Source organism: Cucumis melo, chromosome 5 (genome assembly GCF_025177605.1).
Source record: "Cucumis melo cultivar AY chromosome 5, USDA_Cmelo_AY_1.0, whole genome shotgun sequence".
NCBI classification, from domain to species: Eukaryota; Viridiplantae; Streptophyta; class Magnoliopsida; order Cucurbitales; family Cucurbitaceae; genus Cucumis; species Cucumis melo.
Genome location: NC_066861.1, coordinates 16,418,967 through 16,436,659, shown reverse-complemented (window position 1 = coordinate 16,436,659; position 17,693 = coordinate 16,418,967). Strand labels below are relative to the sequence as shown.

Sequence of the window (17,693 nt, the reverse complement as noted above, 5' to 3'; positions counted from 1 at the left end):
ATACGAAGCTTTATGATTTCTTTGAGTACAACCTCTTTCATTGTAGGATTGAGTCTCCTTTATGTTTGTGTGATAGCTTTAGCTCATTCCTCTAAAGTAATTTTATTCATACAAAGTAAGGAGATTATTCCTTTGATACCATCTAACGTTCATCCTACTGCCTTTTTATACATTCTCAACATCTTTAACAAAGTATTTTCATGTGTGGGTGTCAGCACTTTAGAAATGATCACATTAGTGTATTATCTTCACCTAAGTCCACACACTTAATGTAGGGAGGGAAAACCTTAAGCTTAATCCCTTGTATTTGTGGAGAAGAAATCTCATCATTAGAAACATGATGAAGATCAAAATTAATAGAATGAGTTATTATCTCATTACAAACTTCATCAACAAGATCATAAGTCTCAATCAAGCATAAATAGAAATGTTGCTCAAGGTATTTCATAGCATCATATATATTAAAGGAAACCACATCACAATCAAATTATTGAAAGTAGAGACAAAGGACACACACAGATTTACGTGAAAACTCAAGTACTAGGAGAAAAACCCCGATATTTTGTTATTATTTTCTGATAATAATAGAGGTACAAAGGGAGAAAATATTTATAGGCAACATGAACCTAATTAAAACAATAAAAAATTAGGAAAAAGTAAATCTTAGCTACCCATGGCCTTCCAACATAACCTAAGCCCATTCTTTCTAACACTGCCTCTCAAGTAGGGACTTAAATGTCATAAACGCCCAACTTGCTAAGACACAAATCAAAATTTTGTTTGAGGAGTCCCTTTGTGAAGATATCTGCAATATGTTGCCTTGAGGGTATGTAAGGAATGCAGATGCTACCATCGTCAAGCCTCTCTTTGATAAAGTATCTATCAATCTCCACATGTTTAGTCCTGTCATGTTGGACTGGTTATTTGTAATGATAATGGTTGTTTTGTTATCACATAATAGCTTCATAGGCACCTCATAGTCTTGACAAAGATCAGACAACACCATCTAAATCCAGATCTTCTCACAAATTCCCAAACTCATAGCCCTGTATTCGACTTCAACGCTACTTCTAGCCACAACTCGTTGCTTCTTACTTCTCCAAGTAATAAGATAGCCCCAGACAAAAGGATAGTATCCTAAGGTAGATTTTCTATAAATAATAGATCTTGCATAGTCTAAATTAGTATAAGCTTCAATACATCTTCTGTCAGTTTTCCTAAATCATAGACCTTTACTAGAAGTTTCTTTTAAATACCTCAGAATCCTGTTAACCGCTTCCATATGATCCTCATAAGGTACTTGCATGAACTTACTGACGGTGCTCATAGTTATAACTTGTAGAAATACAAGTTATTATAGCCTTGTAGATAGAATAATGAGACCAAAATACTTAAGAAATGTGTCAAAACGTGTAGCTTATGTTGTAAATTCATAAATATTTAGAAATACACTTTCCATAAGCATTTATTCCTGTTCACCCTATTTTTATTGTCTTAACGCGGGATTATGAACAAAAGAAGAAACTAACGAATCCTAGAGAAACTTGCGCAAAGACTAGGCGAGAAGATCATATAAGTAGGCGAGAAGAAGTTCGCTAGAAGACAAAAGTAGTAGTTGGAGTTGATGTGACTTAACACAAAAGCAGCTTTTGGCGCTGATATGTTTAGAAGATTAGATTTCTCGACTAAATTTCCTATATAAAGAACTCCATCACCATCAAGAAAAAAAAAAGTCTGAATGGACCACTAAAAGGCTCGAATAGGCTAAGAAGTAGAGAGTGATGGAAAAAATCCTTTCCACCATTTGTAAAGCATGTCTTCATCTTCTCCTTTCAGTTTAAAAGTGAAAGCTTGAGGTTTGATATACATTAGCCAAGTGATGAAAATAGTTCAACTAACGCGATTAGAGCTATAAGCAAAATAACTTATCAAGAATCTCTCATGAGTCCTAGATTACGAATAACATAATGGCAGATGAAAAGTAAAGAGATGAATGGATTGAAGGTATAAACATGTAATATATATTTAAAAGAATATAGGCATTCGGCCATTGTACAATATGAACAACATATATTACAAAGAATATAAAAATGGAAAGATAAGAGAAAGGAAAAGGATTACAAGTTAGGGGAAATGGAAAATAGACTTCTCTCCTTTCAAACTCCAAGCTCCCACTCGCAGCATGATTGGAAAAGAAAAAGAAATCTCTTTACAGACGGTGGAAAGGCCACTCTCTAGGATTTGGTCCATTCAGACATCTTTTTGGGTCCATTCAGACCTCTTTCTCTTGATGTAGAAGGAGACTTTATATAGGCAACACTTTCGACAAGAAATTTATATTCTTCTGATCATGTCAGCATCGATTGGAGCTTTTGTCAAGTCATATCAACTCCAACTACCATTCTTGTCCTTTAGTGAACCGTCCTCGAGTGATGACGTATATCATCAGACGAGTTCTTTTAGACATTAAAAATGCAGTAAAACAAGCATGGATACTTATGTAAAGTATATTTCTAAATACTTGCGCTTTTTCAACATAATCATGACATTTTGATACACTCCTTCTACATTTTGGTCTCATTATTAAATAAAAGAGGCTACAATAACTTGTATTTCTACAAGTTATCACTACCATTCACAATTTAACCGTAACCTTAGGCTAATTCACCATCACAAACATATAACAGGCTATGCATATGGTTGTATCGTTATTATCACACAATAATCTTACCAAACTTATCCAAATGGAGGTTGAAAAATTCTCTAAACCTTAATGAGAAAATTTCCCTCTTAAATCCAAAGCTTTGTCAACTAGACCTTCCAAAGGCATGCAACCAAAATCAATTCAAATAATAATCGTAATTTAAAGCTTTAATGAGAATTAAATTTCCACGATAGAGTCCCAAAACAACCTTGATGAGAAAATTCACCACTTAAATTGTGAAGCTTTGTCAAATGAACCTTCCAAAGACATGCAACCAAAATCAATCCTAATAATAAACTTGATTTAGAACTTTAATGAGAATTAAAGTCCCACAATAAAAACTCAAAACAATCACCTAACTCACCAATCTTAACCAAAACTGATGGGTGCGATAGAGGATAGAAACATACAACCAATCCGAACGAGGCTAGACAAAGCAACAAAGACTAGCAACACAGCAAGAACAATGGAGAAGAAATAAGGGAGATACGGTGGTTGGGTATTTGGAGAAAAGATGAATAGGTTATGCCCCTCCATAAACAAGTAATTCACAAACTCTAATTTACACTAGAACAAATATAGGCTTTAATGTCGGTTGGGAAAAATAGAAAATGAACATTAATGTCGGTTTTGAAAACGCGGATGTTTAATGTCGGTTTTCCACCGACATTAAAGACTAAGCTTTAATGTCGGTTTTAAACCGACATTAAAGGTCCGCCATTTTGAAAACCGACATTAAAGGTCCATTTAATTTTTTTTTAATAATTTTATTTTGTGAAAAAATAATAGTCTCTCTCTTACTTTACTCTTTCGACCCTCTCCTACTCGCGCAATCCCTTTTCTTCTCCAAATGAATTCGTCCATTTCTTCTTCGGCGACTTTTTCTTCTCCGATGCCCGTTCCTTCTCCGACTTTTTCTCATTGTTTTTCTCATCTTCTTTTCTTTTTCTGAATCCTTCTCATATTCATCCAAAGGCATGCTCATCCACTTTCTGTAGAGGTAAATTCGTATTTTACATTTTCCATTCTTCATCTTCGATTTTGATTTTCGATTTTCATTTGGGTTTCCTTCCTTTGAGTTTCTATTTCCCCGTTTCGTTCAATGGGAATGTTGCGGTTGATTGATTTGTTTTTTATAATTTTATGAACTATTCATATCCAACTTTTGGGTTTAGGGTCGAATCACCATCGCTCTCTATTTTCTCTTCTTCTTCGATAGTTCCGTCACTCTCTTCTTATGGATTGTTGGTCCCTTTCTCTCCCTCTCGACGACGAGTTCAAGAAGCTCGTCAATCGTATGAACCCTCACAGGTTTCTTTTTCTCTTTAATCTTCGATTTTCATTATGGGTTTTGTTTACTCTGTTTCTTTTCTTAAATGGGTTTTGTTTTCCAGGGTTACCATTGATAATGATTCCATCAGAAAAGCTACTCCGATTAAGGTCTTTTTTTTCTACTTCAATTCTTATTTTCAAGATGGGTTTTGGGTTTTTTCTAATTGGAATTGAGTTGTGAAATTTTTCAGGTTGATAGTGCTAATAAGCGAGGGAGTTTACTGGAAGTGGTTCAGGTTCTTAATGATTTGAATCTCATAATTAGACGAGCTTACATAGTTATTTGCCTCGTTTGGAATTACAGCTGGTTTTGTTGTGTTTTTCATTGGCAATCCTTAGATTTCTTCTCAAGGGTTTTGGAGTATCCAAGATTTCCTCTCAAATTATTGTAAGTACTCATTTTTCTAATCATTAATTTGCATTTTCCTCTTTTTTGGATTTCATTTAATTTAATTTCCTATGCATTTTCTTGTTTTAAATACTCTTTTTTCTCCGGAAATTAAAGGGGTCTTTTTAATTGTGTTTCTATGACTTTTGATTGTTTAGTTCAAAGTCCATGAAGTGTAATATAATTAATAGTATAACATTGTGCACCTTTTTTTTTCAAGTACTTCAATATTTGTGGAGTTTAAGGTTTGAAACTATTGATATTTGAAATAGTAATTGATGTTTTATCCCAATGACAAATGAACTTAAAGTTTGTGTATCATTACTCTATGTTAAATGTTAAATGTATATCATTGTGCACCTTTTTTTTCAAGTACTTCAATATTTTTGGATTTCTGGCATATATATATATAGTAAACTCTCAACACAATTTTCTAGTGAATTATAAAAATATATCTTGAAGGGGAACTGACTTGCATTCTGTGAATGAAACATTACTATATTCCTTAGATACTTTTCCTCCTGTTATGCAAGTTCCTCATGAAAATTCTTAAAACCATCTCTATCTAATGGAAATTGACCTATAATTGTAACAGAATTCTATATCTACACTGAGACATATGTCAGATGTAGTGACATGTTGATTTTCTAACTTAATATGTAAATATATAGTGATCTATTCGTGATTGTATGTCATGTGACTCATGTCCATGCTATTTCATATGACAAGATGCTACACTTAATCTTTCGTATCATATTAAAATATTTATGATACTCTTAATCAGTTTTGGTACATTGGTATACTGTTTTTTTTTTTCGAAAGAAAATATTAAAGTAAAATGATGTCAGAGGCTAATGAAATTCCTTTCCATTTGCTTTTGATGCCAACATTCTAGTATTTAGTCACTCCTAGAATCTCTTGAGGAAAAATTGTACTAATGTTTGTCTTTTCTTTTAGGCTGTGCTTGTGCATCCTGATAAAAATATGGGAAGCCCATTGGCGAGTGAGTCATTTAAGAAGCTTCAATGTGCATATGAGGTAATTTTCATTTTTTGTCTTAGCTTTCTGTTTCTTCAATCATATCTGCCGGAGATTTGAAGCATTTGCTAACATAGAGTCTTTGGAGTTGTTTGGGTTCAGAGTTGTCGTAGTTTGTGGTTATTGTAATTTGTGGGATTATATAATAGTTTTGTGGAGTTAGAATAGTTTGACTTTGGGGTGTGGGCTATTTTAGTCTGACTATATAGTTTGTGTTTGTGGTGAAGATTTAGTCATTGGTGGTTGGTTCATTGTACTGTAACTTGCCTGTTCAAGGCTCTTTGGCATTGGCTTTCTTGATGGAGCAATAAAGGTGTTGTAGAATTGCTCTTCATCACAATTCTCAGAGGATATGATGTATGTATATCTAAAAGGTAGGTGTAGGAAATATTTTTCATGTAACAACCAACAGGATGCCATATTTATTATTTATTCACAAAGTTCATTGTTGTTTCTAGTTTGTTGCCATATTTTTCAGTGAGGTTATGGCAAGGAGGAAATACCGCTGGCCCTGGTGTGGTGTTTTTTCTTTTGAAGATTAAAAAAAAATCTTTGTGATATGTGGTTTGCTTGCTTTGAACGACCTTTTTTTCTCTTAAATAAGTTGGTTTCTGTTTTTTACATTTTTGTTTTGTTTGTGATATGGATACTTAGTTACGTAGGTTTCGGTTGCGAGACTTGCAATTATAACTAGGTCATAAAATTGTTACTTATCAATTCAACCATCTTGATGTCTTTTACAGGGAGATATCACTAAACAAATGACTGCAATAGAAGAAATGGTTGCAAGTGAGTACAATTAGCCAGACCCTTATCTTTGTGACAAGATCTTGAAGATGGTCATTTGTAAAGCGTTCTAGTTTGCTATTAGTTGCAATTTTAGTTATTGCTCTCTCAATATATTCTTTTTCTTTCTTTCTTTCTTTTTTTCCAAAGGATGATCAATGTATAATAATTAAGCTTCATAACTTCTTTGTATTTGGAGCCAAGTTGTATATAAATGTACACATTATTAAGATTTCATTTTGTATATGTACAAGTAAAAGATTTCATTTTTAACTATTTGGTGTCATACAAAATGGACAATAATGCAAGGATTTAATAAAAATAAATTTGAAAAAACGACATTAAAGACAGCTTTAATGTCGGTTAAAAAAAAATTAAAGACATCTTTAATGTCGGTTATCCACCGACATTAAAGATAAACCGACATTAAAGGCCTTCAATAACACCTTCAAAGATGTCGGTTTATAACCGACATTGAAGGCCTTTAATGTCGGTTTATAACCGACATTAAAGATGTCTTTAATGTCGGTTATAAACCGACATTGAAGCCCAACCGACATTAAAGCCCTTTAATAACGCTCGCAAAGATGTCGGTGGCCAAGTGACATTAAAGGCCTTTAATGTCGGTTTTAAACCGACATTAAAGGCCAAATTTCTTGTAATGTTATAACGAAATAATAATAAAATTGATAATACTTTATTATTATTGAATTCATTTTCTTCAAATATATATATAACAAAAAATATAAATTTGTCTAAATCCCCTCTATTTCCTAATTAATTCCATCGTCTTTTCTCAATAATTATATTTTAATATATAATTATCAATTTTTCACTTATTAATTATATAACAAAAACTATATAATTAATCACATTCACCACCAAATTCCAAAACTTTTAATTAAATATACATAGTCGTATATATATACAACACATTACACCGGATAAATTTTTTACCTTCCAATTCCAATTAATCCAACACCTATAGTAATCTAATGGGGTCTTTTCAAAAATATAACAAATCAGCAAAATATTTACATTGTATAAAACAATTTCAAAAGCGAAAAAATCCAACGGCTCACAATGACAAACACCAAAAATGTCCCTGTGATTAAATTGCACACAGTATACATAATATATTTTGTAAAAGATTGTTTAGATTTAGCTATTTTTTGGTACACGATGGTTTAGATTTGATCGTTTAAATTTTGATAGCCAAATCTAAACAATTTTTTTCAAGATTTTTTGGCACAAGATCATTTAGATTTGATATACGATCGTTTAGATTTGATCGTTCAAATTTGGGTAGTCAAATCTAAACGATTTTTTCAAGATTTTTTTGTTGACTTTTAGATTTAGTACATGATCGTTTAGATTTGACTATTTTTAAGCTTCTTTAGTAGACGATCGTTTAAATTCCATTATCATTTAGATTTGGGTACCCAATATTCCAACGATTTATTTAGGATCTTTTATATTTTACATACAACCTTAAAAAATCAAATAACAGTTTGAAAAAGATAAATAAATAAATTTTTATATTTGGTACACGATCTTAAACCAAATAAGAGTTTAAAAAAATAAAATAAAAGACGATTGAAAAAAAAAAAGAAAAATTGCAGAAGAAATATGAAAAAGAAAACAAACTTAAAATATTTTTTAAAAAAAATAATCGACTTCATGGACTTTTTAATTTTGTTACATGAACCGTAAATATTTTGATATTTTATTATATTTATGAAAATTTTTCTAATCTCTAGTATTTAAGTAATAAATTAGTTTAAATTTATTTTCAAAAATAAAATATTTGACAAAATATTTACATTTCATAACAAAATTAAATATAACGAATTTCATTTTATTTTACAGAAGGCAAATATTTTATTAATTCTTTTTATTTTTGAAAAATAAACACTTAAAAAAAAATTTTTTTTTTTGGTGTTACATAAAATCAACCCAAAATGTTTTCCACAATTCAAAAGTAACGATTAAGAATTGTAAAGAATGCAAAATTTGCAAGGTAATGGTACAAACACAATCAACCCCATCATAGAAGCATAGCTTGGTTAACACGATTCTTATTGCTGATTATACTCGAATTCCAAAAAAAAAAAAAAACAAAACAAAAAGGAACATCACATTATACAAGACTATTAACTTTTCTATATCGATTAGCTTCATGTTTGGCTCAACAAAAGATACAATTTTTCAAACCAGAGTATCCCTTACATTTGTTTTTCTTTTCTAACATTACAGAGTTCAGTTTACATAAGATTCACAAATATATAGGCCTGTTACGAAAAGAACAGGCAAAATTTGGGACAAAACCTCGTAAAAATGATATGAACCTATTGTTGATTCGTGCAAGTTCTCTGATCTTGGACGGCTGAACCTGGTTTCAGTGATTGAGGTGAGGTTTCATTTGGATTAATACATTTTCCAGCAGGCGGCAAGCAACGTTTTGAAAAAAATGCTGCAATACTTTTTGGTCTCCGCGTACCTTTTTCTGCCAAAAAAAAGAAAAACAGTTAATCTATACCGAGTAAAGTACGCATGATCATTTTATCTCCATAAGTCAAAATCCTAGTGTAAACCTGGGGACGGCAAAACACCATGTTTTTCCAAAATAGCCTTCTTAACCTGCATATATTACATCGTGCTTACTGGTAAGTAAGATTGAACACAAATCAAAATGAACAAACTCAAATCTAAGCAAAGTGAGAATCAAAATTTTGTTGTATATCAGGCAGGGACACGAACAAGCAACTAAAAATCTTCTACTCTAGAACAATTTGCTCACCCCATGTATGAATTTGAATGAACAAAACAAGAAGATTATCAAAACTTGGTTCCAAAACTGTCTTACTCAAAAGCAAAACGACAAAAGTAGAGATTTAGAGCTAGTTCACCAACCTGCCATCGATTTTCTACAAAATCAGATACTTCCCGAACTTTATTTCGCAAATGAGACTTCGGTACATTGGGGAACTTAAGCTGCAAAGACTCAACAACTTTGTTGATACCCTGTGAGCAAGACTGAATAGTTGATACCTGTTAAATAAGATTTTATCATCATTGAGGATCAAAAACTAAAGTATAAGAGAAGCATGTATACTTTAAAGAATCAAGACACTGCAGGTTTGCAGCTGAGAATCATGCATACAATGACAGCGACACCACATAACTTCAATTCCTCGTCTCAACAAGGAAAAATTTTTGATAATCCATGTTCATTTATAATTTTGACTGTGCATAAAGATTTAAATGCACATGCACGAGTTCAAATGCAACTTGAAACTTAAATGTTGAAAGTGTATATTTCTTGAAGGATATTACATTTTTCAACAACTCAATAAAGTCGAAGGCGCAAGTTAAAATACTCAACACTTTTCTCCCCGATCATTAAAATAAGTAAATAATTTTTTAAAAAAAACACCTAAGTCATCATTCTTATATATATTTAGCTTTTTGATATAAATATTTCCAATTTTCAACATTAGGGTTAACATTTATTTCATCCATATCTTCAGTATTTCTACTAAGCATGTCTCCTAAATACCCAGACTTCTTCCCATGTCCCTACCATAGACAATGTTTTTAGAAGTAAAATATTCAGACATGCTAAATATTCTGTTAGCAATAGGTTGAGTATACATCATGGCACTTGCTCAATGGAGAGTGTCCATGGTTACTCCTATTTTGGCATCCGCAAAAATCCAATCTATGTTTGTATTTATTCAAAATAGTTCGTGAAAGTTAATATTTAACCATTCAGAAGGCACAGAACTTACAATTGCAGTCATTTCTGAATCAAGGATAGCGGATGTTGAGATCTGGGTACCATTATCCTTGTCACTTGGGATGCACATCTCTGGATCCTCATCTGCCATTCCATCAACTGACATCTCTATGAGACATCCACCCGGCATCAAACACATACTGAGAGCTGCTAGGCAAGTCTGCTCTAGCTTAGATGTGCCATCAAGATCTTCAGCCATTAGCAAACTATCCTTCTCATGCAATAGATTTAATATGATCAATGGCTGATTTTTTCTAAGAGCAAGGCTAGTCATGTTGTGGAGATGCTTTTGCTGCTTTAACACACTATAGAGTTCCTTGCCCTCTATATCTTGTCTAGAACTAGGTGTGCTCCTGACCTCATCAACATCGTCAGTATCCATCCTGTCGAGTTGCACGCCCTGAAAATTCAAAGGGATGCTGCTGGCTTGAACAAATTTTTTATAATATACAATTTTTTTTAATGAAAGTAAAATGTAAAACCAATTCATCCCAGGGCTGACCCATCTAACCGCTTAGTTCATTTAGGGAACATAAAACAAAGGATTTTGAAGGAAATTTTAATTCAATTCATATGTTAACCCATTTCTCTACCACCATTAAAAAACTAGATAAACTAGGCATCTGTTTCACACCTCGTTCTCTGAGAGATATCCATCAGGGACAAAAAATCCATCTTCACTCTCTTCATCATCCTCAGCTTTTGCACATCCTTCCTCTTCTAAACTTTCTTCATCATCCTTATCACAATCTGAGAGACTTTCACCAGGATCCTCCTGCAAAAAGAGAATGGAATTTGTTGAAACATGAAATACTTGGTTTGTTCTCAAAAAGTAGAAATAAAAAATAAAGCTGTAAGCAAAAAATGTGGGTTCCCTACCTCTTCCCATTCTTCATCGCTGTCAACATCATAATCCAAATCCGGGTCCTTCCTAAAAGGATGGCGTGGTCCAACAACATGACTGGAAAACATTTATCAAGGCCATAAGTAAAAATTTCAAACTGAGGAAAATTGATCAACTCGTGAAAATCAATTTCTTGTAATCAAAAAATTATATATATATTTATGTGTAGAAAAACTTTCGTTGGAAAAAGAATGAGAGAATAGCAATGGTCAACACTCAACAGAGGAGAAAGGCTACAAAACAGCTCAAAACAAGCCTATCAGGAACAAGCCTGATATAGAGGAGCTCTCCTCCTTTGACATGGATGCCCAAAGGGGAAACATTACATCCAGCTAAGACTCTTACTCTCTCCATACCCCTTAAACAACCTGTTGTTTCCCTCAATACTCCCACAAAACAGAAAAACTACAATAAAATAAAAATGAACAAAATTGTAGATGCTTACCAAGTTTGGAAATGTCTTGGCAACCTTGAACAATCTCCTCATGCTTGGTTTAGCAGATTCATTAAAGCAATAAAAGAACTGGTAACAGTTAATGTGAAGCTAACACACCTTATCTGTTTTCACTCTAAGAATAGCTACATACAATCATAATCGCCTAAGTTGATGGTATAATAATAACTGAGAAACATTTCGCACATATCTGCCGTATTAATAATTAAGAAATATTTTGCTAAAGATTTCAAAAATAAGAGACAGGATGGTTGAGGTACTTAAATAGGTGTGGAAGATGCTAAGTTCATCCAAGGAATCACTTTCCAGTCAGAAGAATATTGTTGATCTCCTCAAAGAAACAACACAAACCAACTAAGATGCTTAGGGACTAAATGAAAACTAGAAAATGAAACGGCAATAGTTTGTTACTAAGGCTTTTGTAACAATCAGCTAAACATTTTGAATTGGAGCCTTTTCGGAAATTCAATGTTGGATCTTTCTAGTTCTTGGGCTTGATTTTTTGTATGTCCTAGTATATCCTTGCATTTATCTCATAAAGCATCATTCATAAGCAGTAGGCACAACTCCATCTGCTTATCTCACACTGTCTCTAACATTGCTTTTGCAAATACACTATTACTTGAGGAACTATGCTTAAAAAACCATCTAAGAAAAATGATGAAATTTTCTCAAATGCATATTTGATCAGATCAAATGCATAGAAGAACCACTTCCAAATATTGCAATTATGTAGGAAGAAATATAGTCTCTTGCCATTGCAATTACAAATAAAATTAATTAAAAAATTAATATATCAGGACACAGTGAGGAAGTGAAACTTTGGTTCATTGGTTAAGCCATATGGAAAAAGATTAGGCTAAAAGTATTGACAAGATCAAAATAGAAGATCCATGATACTATGTTTTGACTAAGATTATGGGTTCAATCCATGGTAGCCACCTACCTAGTAATTAATTTCCTACGAATTTCCTTGATACCCAAATGTTGTAAGCTCAAGCAGGCAATCCGTGAAATTAGTCGAAGTGTGCATAAACTGGCCCAAACACTCATAGATACAAAAAAAAATACTATCTTTTGACAGTCAAGAATCATGTCCATGCAAAACTGTAGAAAAAACACATGGATGCTTTATATCAAAAGAAATAAAGAAGGTGAAATTATATGTGCAATTTTCATCTGGCCAGTTCCCAAATTGCCAATATTTTGACCAAGGCTCTTCCTAGTAATTAATTTGAAGAACTGAACATCCTAACTGTAGTTGATAACCATGGTACAAAAAAACTTGCCTCTTCGAAGACCAAATGCCATAAAATGCAGGTCTATAGCTCTTTGCAAACTGCAGCAACTGCTTCCCTCTGTTTGACTTCCTGACATCAAGTAAAGTACCGCATAACTCTGTCTGGCTGGTTCCAGCATCTGTAATTTGCTCTTCCCAACCATCAACAAGCCTCTCCTCACCCAATTCATCATCATTGGCTGATTCTCTGCCAGCTGAAAGTTTAAGTTCCTTAAATAATTCAGACTTTGGCTTCTGACGAATGCCCCAGTGCTTTTTTCCTCTTGATCGAATGGAACTGCCTATTAAGCGCCAAGAAGACAAATGCTGCCTGAAAGTAGGACATATCTTAAACATAAGACCTTGAGAAAGACACAGCCCAAAAAATAATACCAGATAAATCAAATGGATACCTGCGGATATCAACAGGAATGATCGCATCACTTGAGGAAAGTGTGCAGTCCATTAACTGTGTGCAAGCCTCCAGCACGTTTTCACATCTTTTACTCAATGGAACTGATATAATCAATTCGGTTGTTGATTGTTCATTTGGAAATGACAAACTAGGTTTACTTTTTTTAAGAAAGCGCTCCATTATGGAAGCTTGCTTCTGTAAAGAAAGTTGCTTTTTAAATTCAGCTTCTTCCTTCTCTCTGCGACGCTGCTCTTTTTCAGCATCCTCTTGCTGCTTCCTAAGTTGTTTTTTCATTTCATTCTCTTCTTTTTCTCTACGCTTTTCTTCCCTTTCTGTCACTTTTGACTCCTTTTCCTGATTTTAAATTTAAATCACTTGAAAAGCCCAAGACTTGACAAAGTTCTATTGAAGACTAAGACAAACTGAAATGCCATCACCTAAGCCAATGGCAAGAAAATGATAAAATTTTGTTTCACATAGTACTTACATTTTGCAACTTTTCCTTTTGTTGTTCCCTATCTATTCTCTTTTTCTCCTTTTCAGCTTCCCGCTGACTTCTCTCTAGTTGTTTGACCATTAGCTTCTCTTCTCGTTTTGCTTCCTTCTCAGCCCTGAAATAAGATGTTCAACTTAAACAAACAATATATAGGAATAAAAATGTGAAGTCTTAAAGAAAATAGAGACTCATACATCTCAGTAGCAATCTTCTCTGACAAACCATCCGTAAGTAAACGGATCTTGGCTTCATCAAACACTTTACTAAGTTTATCAGATGCTTTTGTGAACTCCTGAATGCAACTCTGATCAGTTTCTAACTTAAGTAGTGCTGACTTCATCGCTGAAATAAAACAAACGTCAGAACTTAAACATGAAGTAAAAGTAGAATAAAAACTCCAGAATAAACCATTAAACTAAGCCCCCAAAAAATCATGGAGAAGCATAGTTATAAGGAACAATGGATTTCTTCTTTTTTTTTTTCTCCTTTTCTGCCTCATGTTGAAATCTCAAAAGTCTTTGTAATAGCTAGCCTTGTGCTTTTTTCAGGAAAAAATAAATAAATAAATAAGCACCCTAACTCTGCCCAGCCCACACTAATCATGCCTTGTTTAACAAAAGGGAAAAATAGCTACATCGGTCGTTATGCTAGAAATTGCAAAGAAAAATCTAGAAACTTAGAATTCATATCCAACAAGTTTGAGGTGAAAGACTTTAACTTTTTAAATATCTTTTAAGGATGGGCATTGTTAGATTGTATAAGGGTGATGTATCTCTCAATGAAAATGTATACTTAAACTTTTAAATGAAACTTGCATGTTATGCAAGGGAGCAAACCCTCTAAAATGAATCCTAGGCCAACTTTAGCCTCAATAGTCAAAGTAATTCTAATGCATAAGAGCAGTACGAAAGATTGGAGGACCCATCTAACCTTACTACGCCAAACCTAAATAGTTCTTGTTAAAAAAGTCAGACCATCTATAATCAATCCAAAAGAGGGAAAATACGCAAGTGGTTTATCAAGCACTGAAATACCTAAGAACGCCTCCCCCAAAAGCCTTTGTCTTTGGCTAACAATCAGCTTTCATAAGATAGATTGAACAGGTTCAAAATTGAAAGAGATTTATTTCTAGATATTGTACACATGATAGAAGAAACATGGAGACATGGAAGAAAAGACCCAAACAAAACGGTTCTTCCAAGTAAGGAAGAAGCTAAATTTAGAGCTTTGAGCACACGAATTTGACTCAATAATTCTTGAGAAATTAAAAAGACCACTACATGATTCAATAGAATATATTGAATAAGCACACAACAATTATGTCCACCATAACTGTCTGAGGCACGGCAAGAGGTGAGATCAACCATCACTTATCAAAGAGAAAATAGAAGTAAAAGTTGTCTCTTATATACTCTACTTACAATGGTTCAGATGGAAGACATCCTGACCAAACCTCTTCATAACCAATGTTTGAAGATTTAAAGTCCAAGTTGGAGCTAATTAACATTTGCTAAGTTGAGGGGAGTGTTACTTGAGGATCCATTAACTTTACACATACAGACAAGTCCTTCTAAAAACTATCTGGAGAGATAAAGCCCAAAGTTGTTCTAATTCCAATACACGTTTTCATTTTGAATAGCCATCTTCTTTCAACCTTCCATAAACATCATTTACATGAAATCTAGTAAAGATTACAAGTTACGACACACACACACTATAAACTAATCAAGTAATCAAACATAATACAGCTAAAAGAGATCCCAAGAATAATAATCAGTGAAAAGAAAATTTGGGTAGGTCTGATAAATCTGAAACAGAAGGTAGACATCCAATTGAACCTGATTCCATGAAATGCCAACTGCCGCCATTTTACCTTTAAACTCTTATCCACAGATTGTATTTAATCCCACATAACAGACCAGAAATGTCTACAACCCATAACCTTTTTTTAAATGAAAAGATAAGCTTCATTGATATAATGAAAAGAGCCTAATGCCCAAATTACAAAGAGAAACTGTTTGCCCATACTGATAAATGTGTTAGATGGCTAACAAATAAATCAAGTTCATTCATACATGACGTTACAACTTCTTCTCTCTCAATCTAGCTAGATCCCCATGTTTATAATTATATATCACCATTAATTTGTAAACAGAAATGTCATTCATTTTTTCTGTTATCCAAGGAATCACAATGGAGGGAGCAGAGAAAACGCAGAAAAGGAAATAACAGCAATTACACAACCAAAGCGGCAATTACAAGCTTCAAAATGTGAAAGGAAAAGGCATCAATTGGGCAAATTTCCATACCAAACAGAACAAGAAGCAACAGTCAATTTTCTACAGATCACTTATTGAACCCAAAACCAGAAGAAGGGTGAAAAACATACAAGTTTGTATTTAAATACAAAAAAAAAAATGTGCCTACCCGAGAGAACGGTGACCCTCTCTTGAATCTTTTTCCGACATGTACGACGAATGTTCAGTATTCCCCGGGTGGATTTTGGCATCAACTTTAGATCCCTGGTCTTTAAAATTAATAAGGAAGATCAGCATGAAGCACTGGAAAATAGCTTAAAACATATATTGAGAAGTTCAACCAACGAAACCAAACTTGACATAAGATTTCTAAGAAAGCCGTCAGATATAAAGAACGAAATGGATATAAAGGTACCTCCCAACACCACAGACACTCTTTAGAGACGTCTTCTAAAACATCCGCATCGGCGTTAGGCACGCCATACATAACCCTCCGACCAACAAAAAGAACAGAAGCTTTTACCGATGCAACAGTCACTGTTTCCAGAACACCACCATTATCAATCTTCCTCATCTTCTCAAAAATCTCATCAACAAGCTTCGACAATGATAGTTCACTCTCTTCCATGAGAGCAGCAACAATGGAATTACTAGAACTACATAGGCCCAAATCAAGATCCACTTTCTGACACTTAACTTCATCGTAGTACTTAAACAAACTGTCAATCTCCTTCTGAATACCCTCGATCCTCGCCTCTCTCTCTTCCTTTTCCAAACTCACTATTTCCATGCAACCCCTCTTCCGCTTCTGGACCTTCCGTGGCCGAGCTTGGGTATCCGTAGAAGAAGATTTGGAACACTCATCCACGTCCATTACAACCGCATCCATACCCAAGAAACTAGACATGCAAAAGGGAAAACAGAAGAAACCCTAAGAATTGAGACAGAGGAAGAACAGAAAAAGAAAATTGAAATGTGAAAGAGGTAAAAGAAAAATGGAAAAGAGTGGAGGAAGGAGAGTCCATAGTTGAGAAGTACCTTGAGAAATCAGGAGGATGGGGATTGAGTTGTTGGTTGAGAACTGTTTGCCTGTGTTCTTGATTTTGGAAGAAGTGGGTGGGAGAGAAATGGGTATTGCTTTGACAAGAAAAAATAATAATTTAAGTCAATAAAGATATATAGTATTGGAGAGAATAAAGAAAAAATGGAAATTAAAAATTATATTTCCCGCCAAACGAAATTGGCGTCGATTTGGCTCCAAAATTGGCCTCGCTTGGCGCGACACGGTTCTATCCCGTGCGAAACCTCTGCACTACACCAAATCCATTTCCATTTTCCAGTATATTGCTTTTTCCTTTTTCCTTTTTCCTTTTTTTTTTTAAATTATATAAAATAGGTTCATTTACGTATACATATATAATAACAAAATTCAAAATACAAAATAACAAATGCTTCTATAACTTAGGATTAATTTTTAGTAAATTTCATATTTACCCTTCTAGAATTTCTCCATCTCCTCTTATACAATTTATTCCTTCTTCTTCATCTCCCGTCTTCGACGTCATCTTTTTCATAAAGACACTACTTTTTTCTTTATTCTTTTTTATTATCAAATATTGAGTCCTCCTTCTTCTTCTTTTTTCTTCTTATTCTTTTTTCATTATCGAGTATTGTACCAAGATCGTTTAGATTTGGTACAATATTATATAAATTTGGTACAAGAGAAGATCGTGTATCAAGATAGCATTCCTTGCCGCGTAGAAGGACTTGTCTTTCGGAATATTGCTCCCTACAGGGCAGGAGTGCAGGCTAGATTGTCAATATGACAGAGTCGGGGGGT

General features: G+C 33.6%; 2 protein-coding genes across 7 annotated transcripts; one reads left to right on the top strand and one right to left on the bottom strand.

The window, feature by feature from the left end:
• Positions 1–3,355: 3,355 nt before the first annotated feature.
• LOC127149445 (ACT domain-containing protein ACR4-like) lies at positions 3,356–6,521 on the top strand. Of its 3 annotated transcripts, XM_051084949.1 has the most exons (7): positions 3,356–3,704; positions 3,924–4,015; positions 4,099–4,144; positions 4,228–4,272; positions 4,376–4,424; positions 5,382–5,462; positions 6,206–6,521. In XM_051084949.1, exons 3-7 carry the CDS (start codon positions 4,113–4,115, stop codon positions 6,263–6,265), a joined length of 267 nt encoding a protein of 88 aa, XP_050940906.1. In that variant the 5' UTR covers positions 3,356–3,704; positions 3,924–4,015; positions 4,099–4,112; the 3' UTR covers positions 6,266–6,521. The 3 variants fall into 3 exon arrangements, with proteins under 3 accessions (XP_050940906.1, XP_050940905.1, XP_050940904.1); XM_051084948.1 differs by having other exon boundaries at positions 4,228–4,424; XM_051084947.1 differs by lacking the exon at positions 3,356–3,704 and having other exon boundaries at positions 3,877–4,015; positions 4,228–4,424.
• Positions 6,522–8,388: 1,867 nt separating this feature from the next.
• LOC103485829 (chromatin assembly factor 1 subunit FAS1) lies at positions 8,389–17,161 on the bottom strand. 4 transcript variants are annotated; one of them, XM_051084452.1, is made up of 14 exons: positions 16,892–17,161; positions 16,269–16,784; positions 16,023–16,122; positions 13,790–13,937; positions 13,587–13,710; positions 13,098–13,453; positions 12,695–13,015; positions 11,397–11,420; positions 10,927–11,008; positions 10,682–10,822; positions 10,040–10,447; positions 9,162–9,299; positions 8,843–8,888; positions 8,389–8,754 (listed from the first exon to the last, which is right to left on the bottom strand). In XM_051084452.1, exons 2-14 carry the CDS (start codon positions 16,758–16,760, stop codon positions 8,597–8,599), a joined length of 2,538 nt encoding a protein of 845 aa, XP_050940409.1. In that variant the 5' UTR covers positions 16,761–16,784; positions 16,892–17,161; the 3' UTR covers positions 8,389–8,596. The 4 variants fall into 4 exon arrangements, with proteins under 4 accessions (XP_050940409.1, XP_050940410.1, XP_008441772.1 ...); XM_051084453.1 differs by having other exon boundaries at positions 16,269–16,752; positions 16,892–17,160; XM_008443550.3 differs by lacking the exon at positions 11,397–11,420 and having other exon boundaries at positions 16,892–17,159.
• Between the last annotated feature and the right edge of the window lie 532 nt (positions 17,162–17,693).

Excerpts from the sequence above, each read along its gene's own strand:
- LOC127149445 (XM_051084948.1), top strand. The coding sequence starts at position 3,942 with ATGGATTGTTGGTCCCTTTCTCTCCCTCTCGACGACGAGTTCAAGAAG. Across the intron at positions 4,425-5,381 it reads AGATTTCCTCTCAAATTATT|GCTGTGCTTGTGCATCCTGA; the intron begins GTAAGTACTCAT and ends CTTTTCTTTTAG. Across the intron at positions 5,463-6,205 it reads AGCTTCAATGTGCATATGAG|GGAGATATCACTAAACAAAT; the intron begins GTAATTTTCATT and ends TGTCTTTTACAG.
- LOC103485829 (XM_051084452.1), bottom strand. The coding sequence starts at position 16,760 with ATGTCTAGTTTCTTGGGTATGGATGCGGTTGTAATGGACGTGGATGAG. Across the intron at positions 10,823-10,926 it reads GCGATGAAGAATGGGAAGAG|GAGGATCCTGGTGAAAGTCT; the intron begins GTAGGGAACCCA and ends CTCTTTTTGCAG. Across the intron at positions 8,889-9,161 it reads TTGTAGAAAATCGATGGCAG|GTTAAGAAGGCTATTTTGGA; the intron begins GTTGGTGAACTA and ends TAATATATGCAG.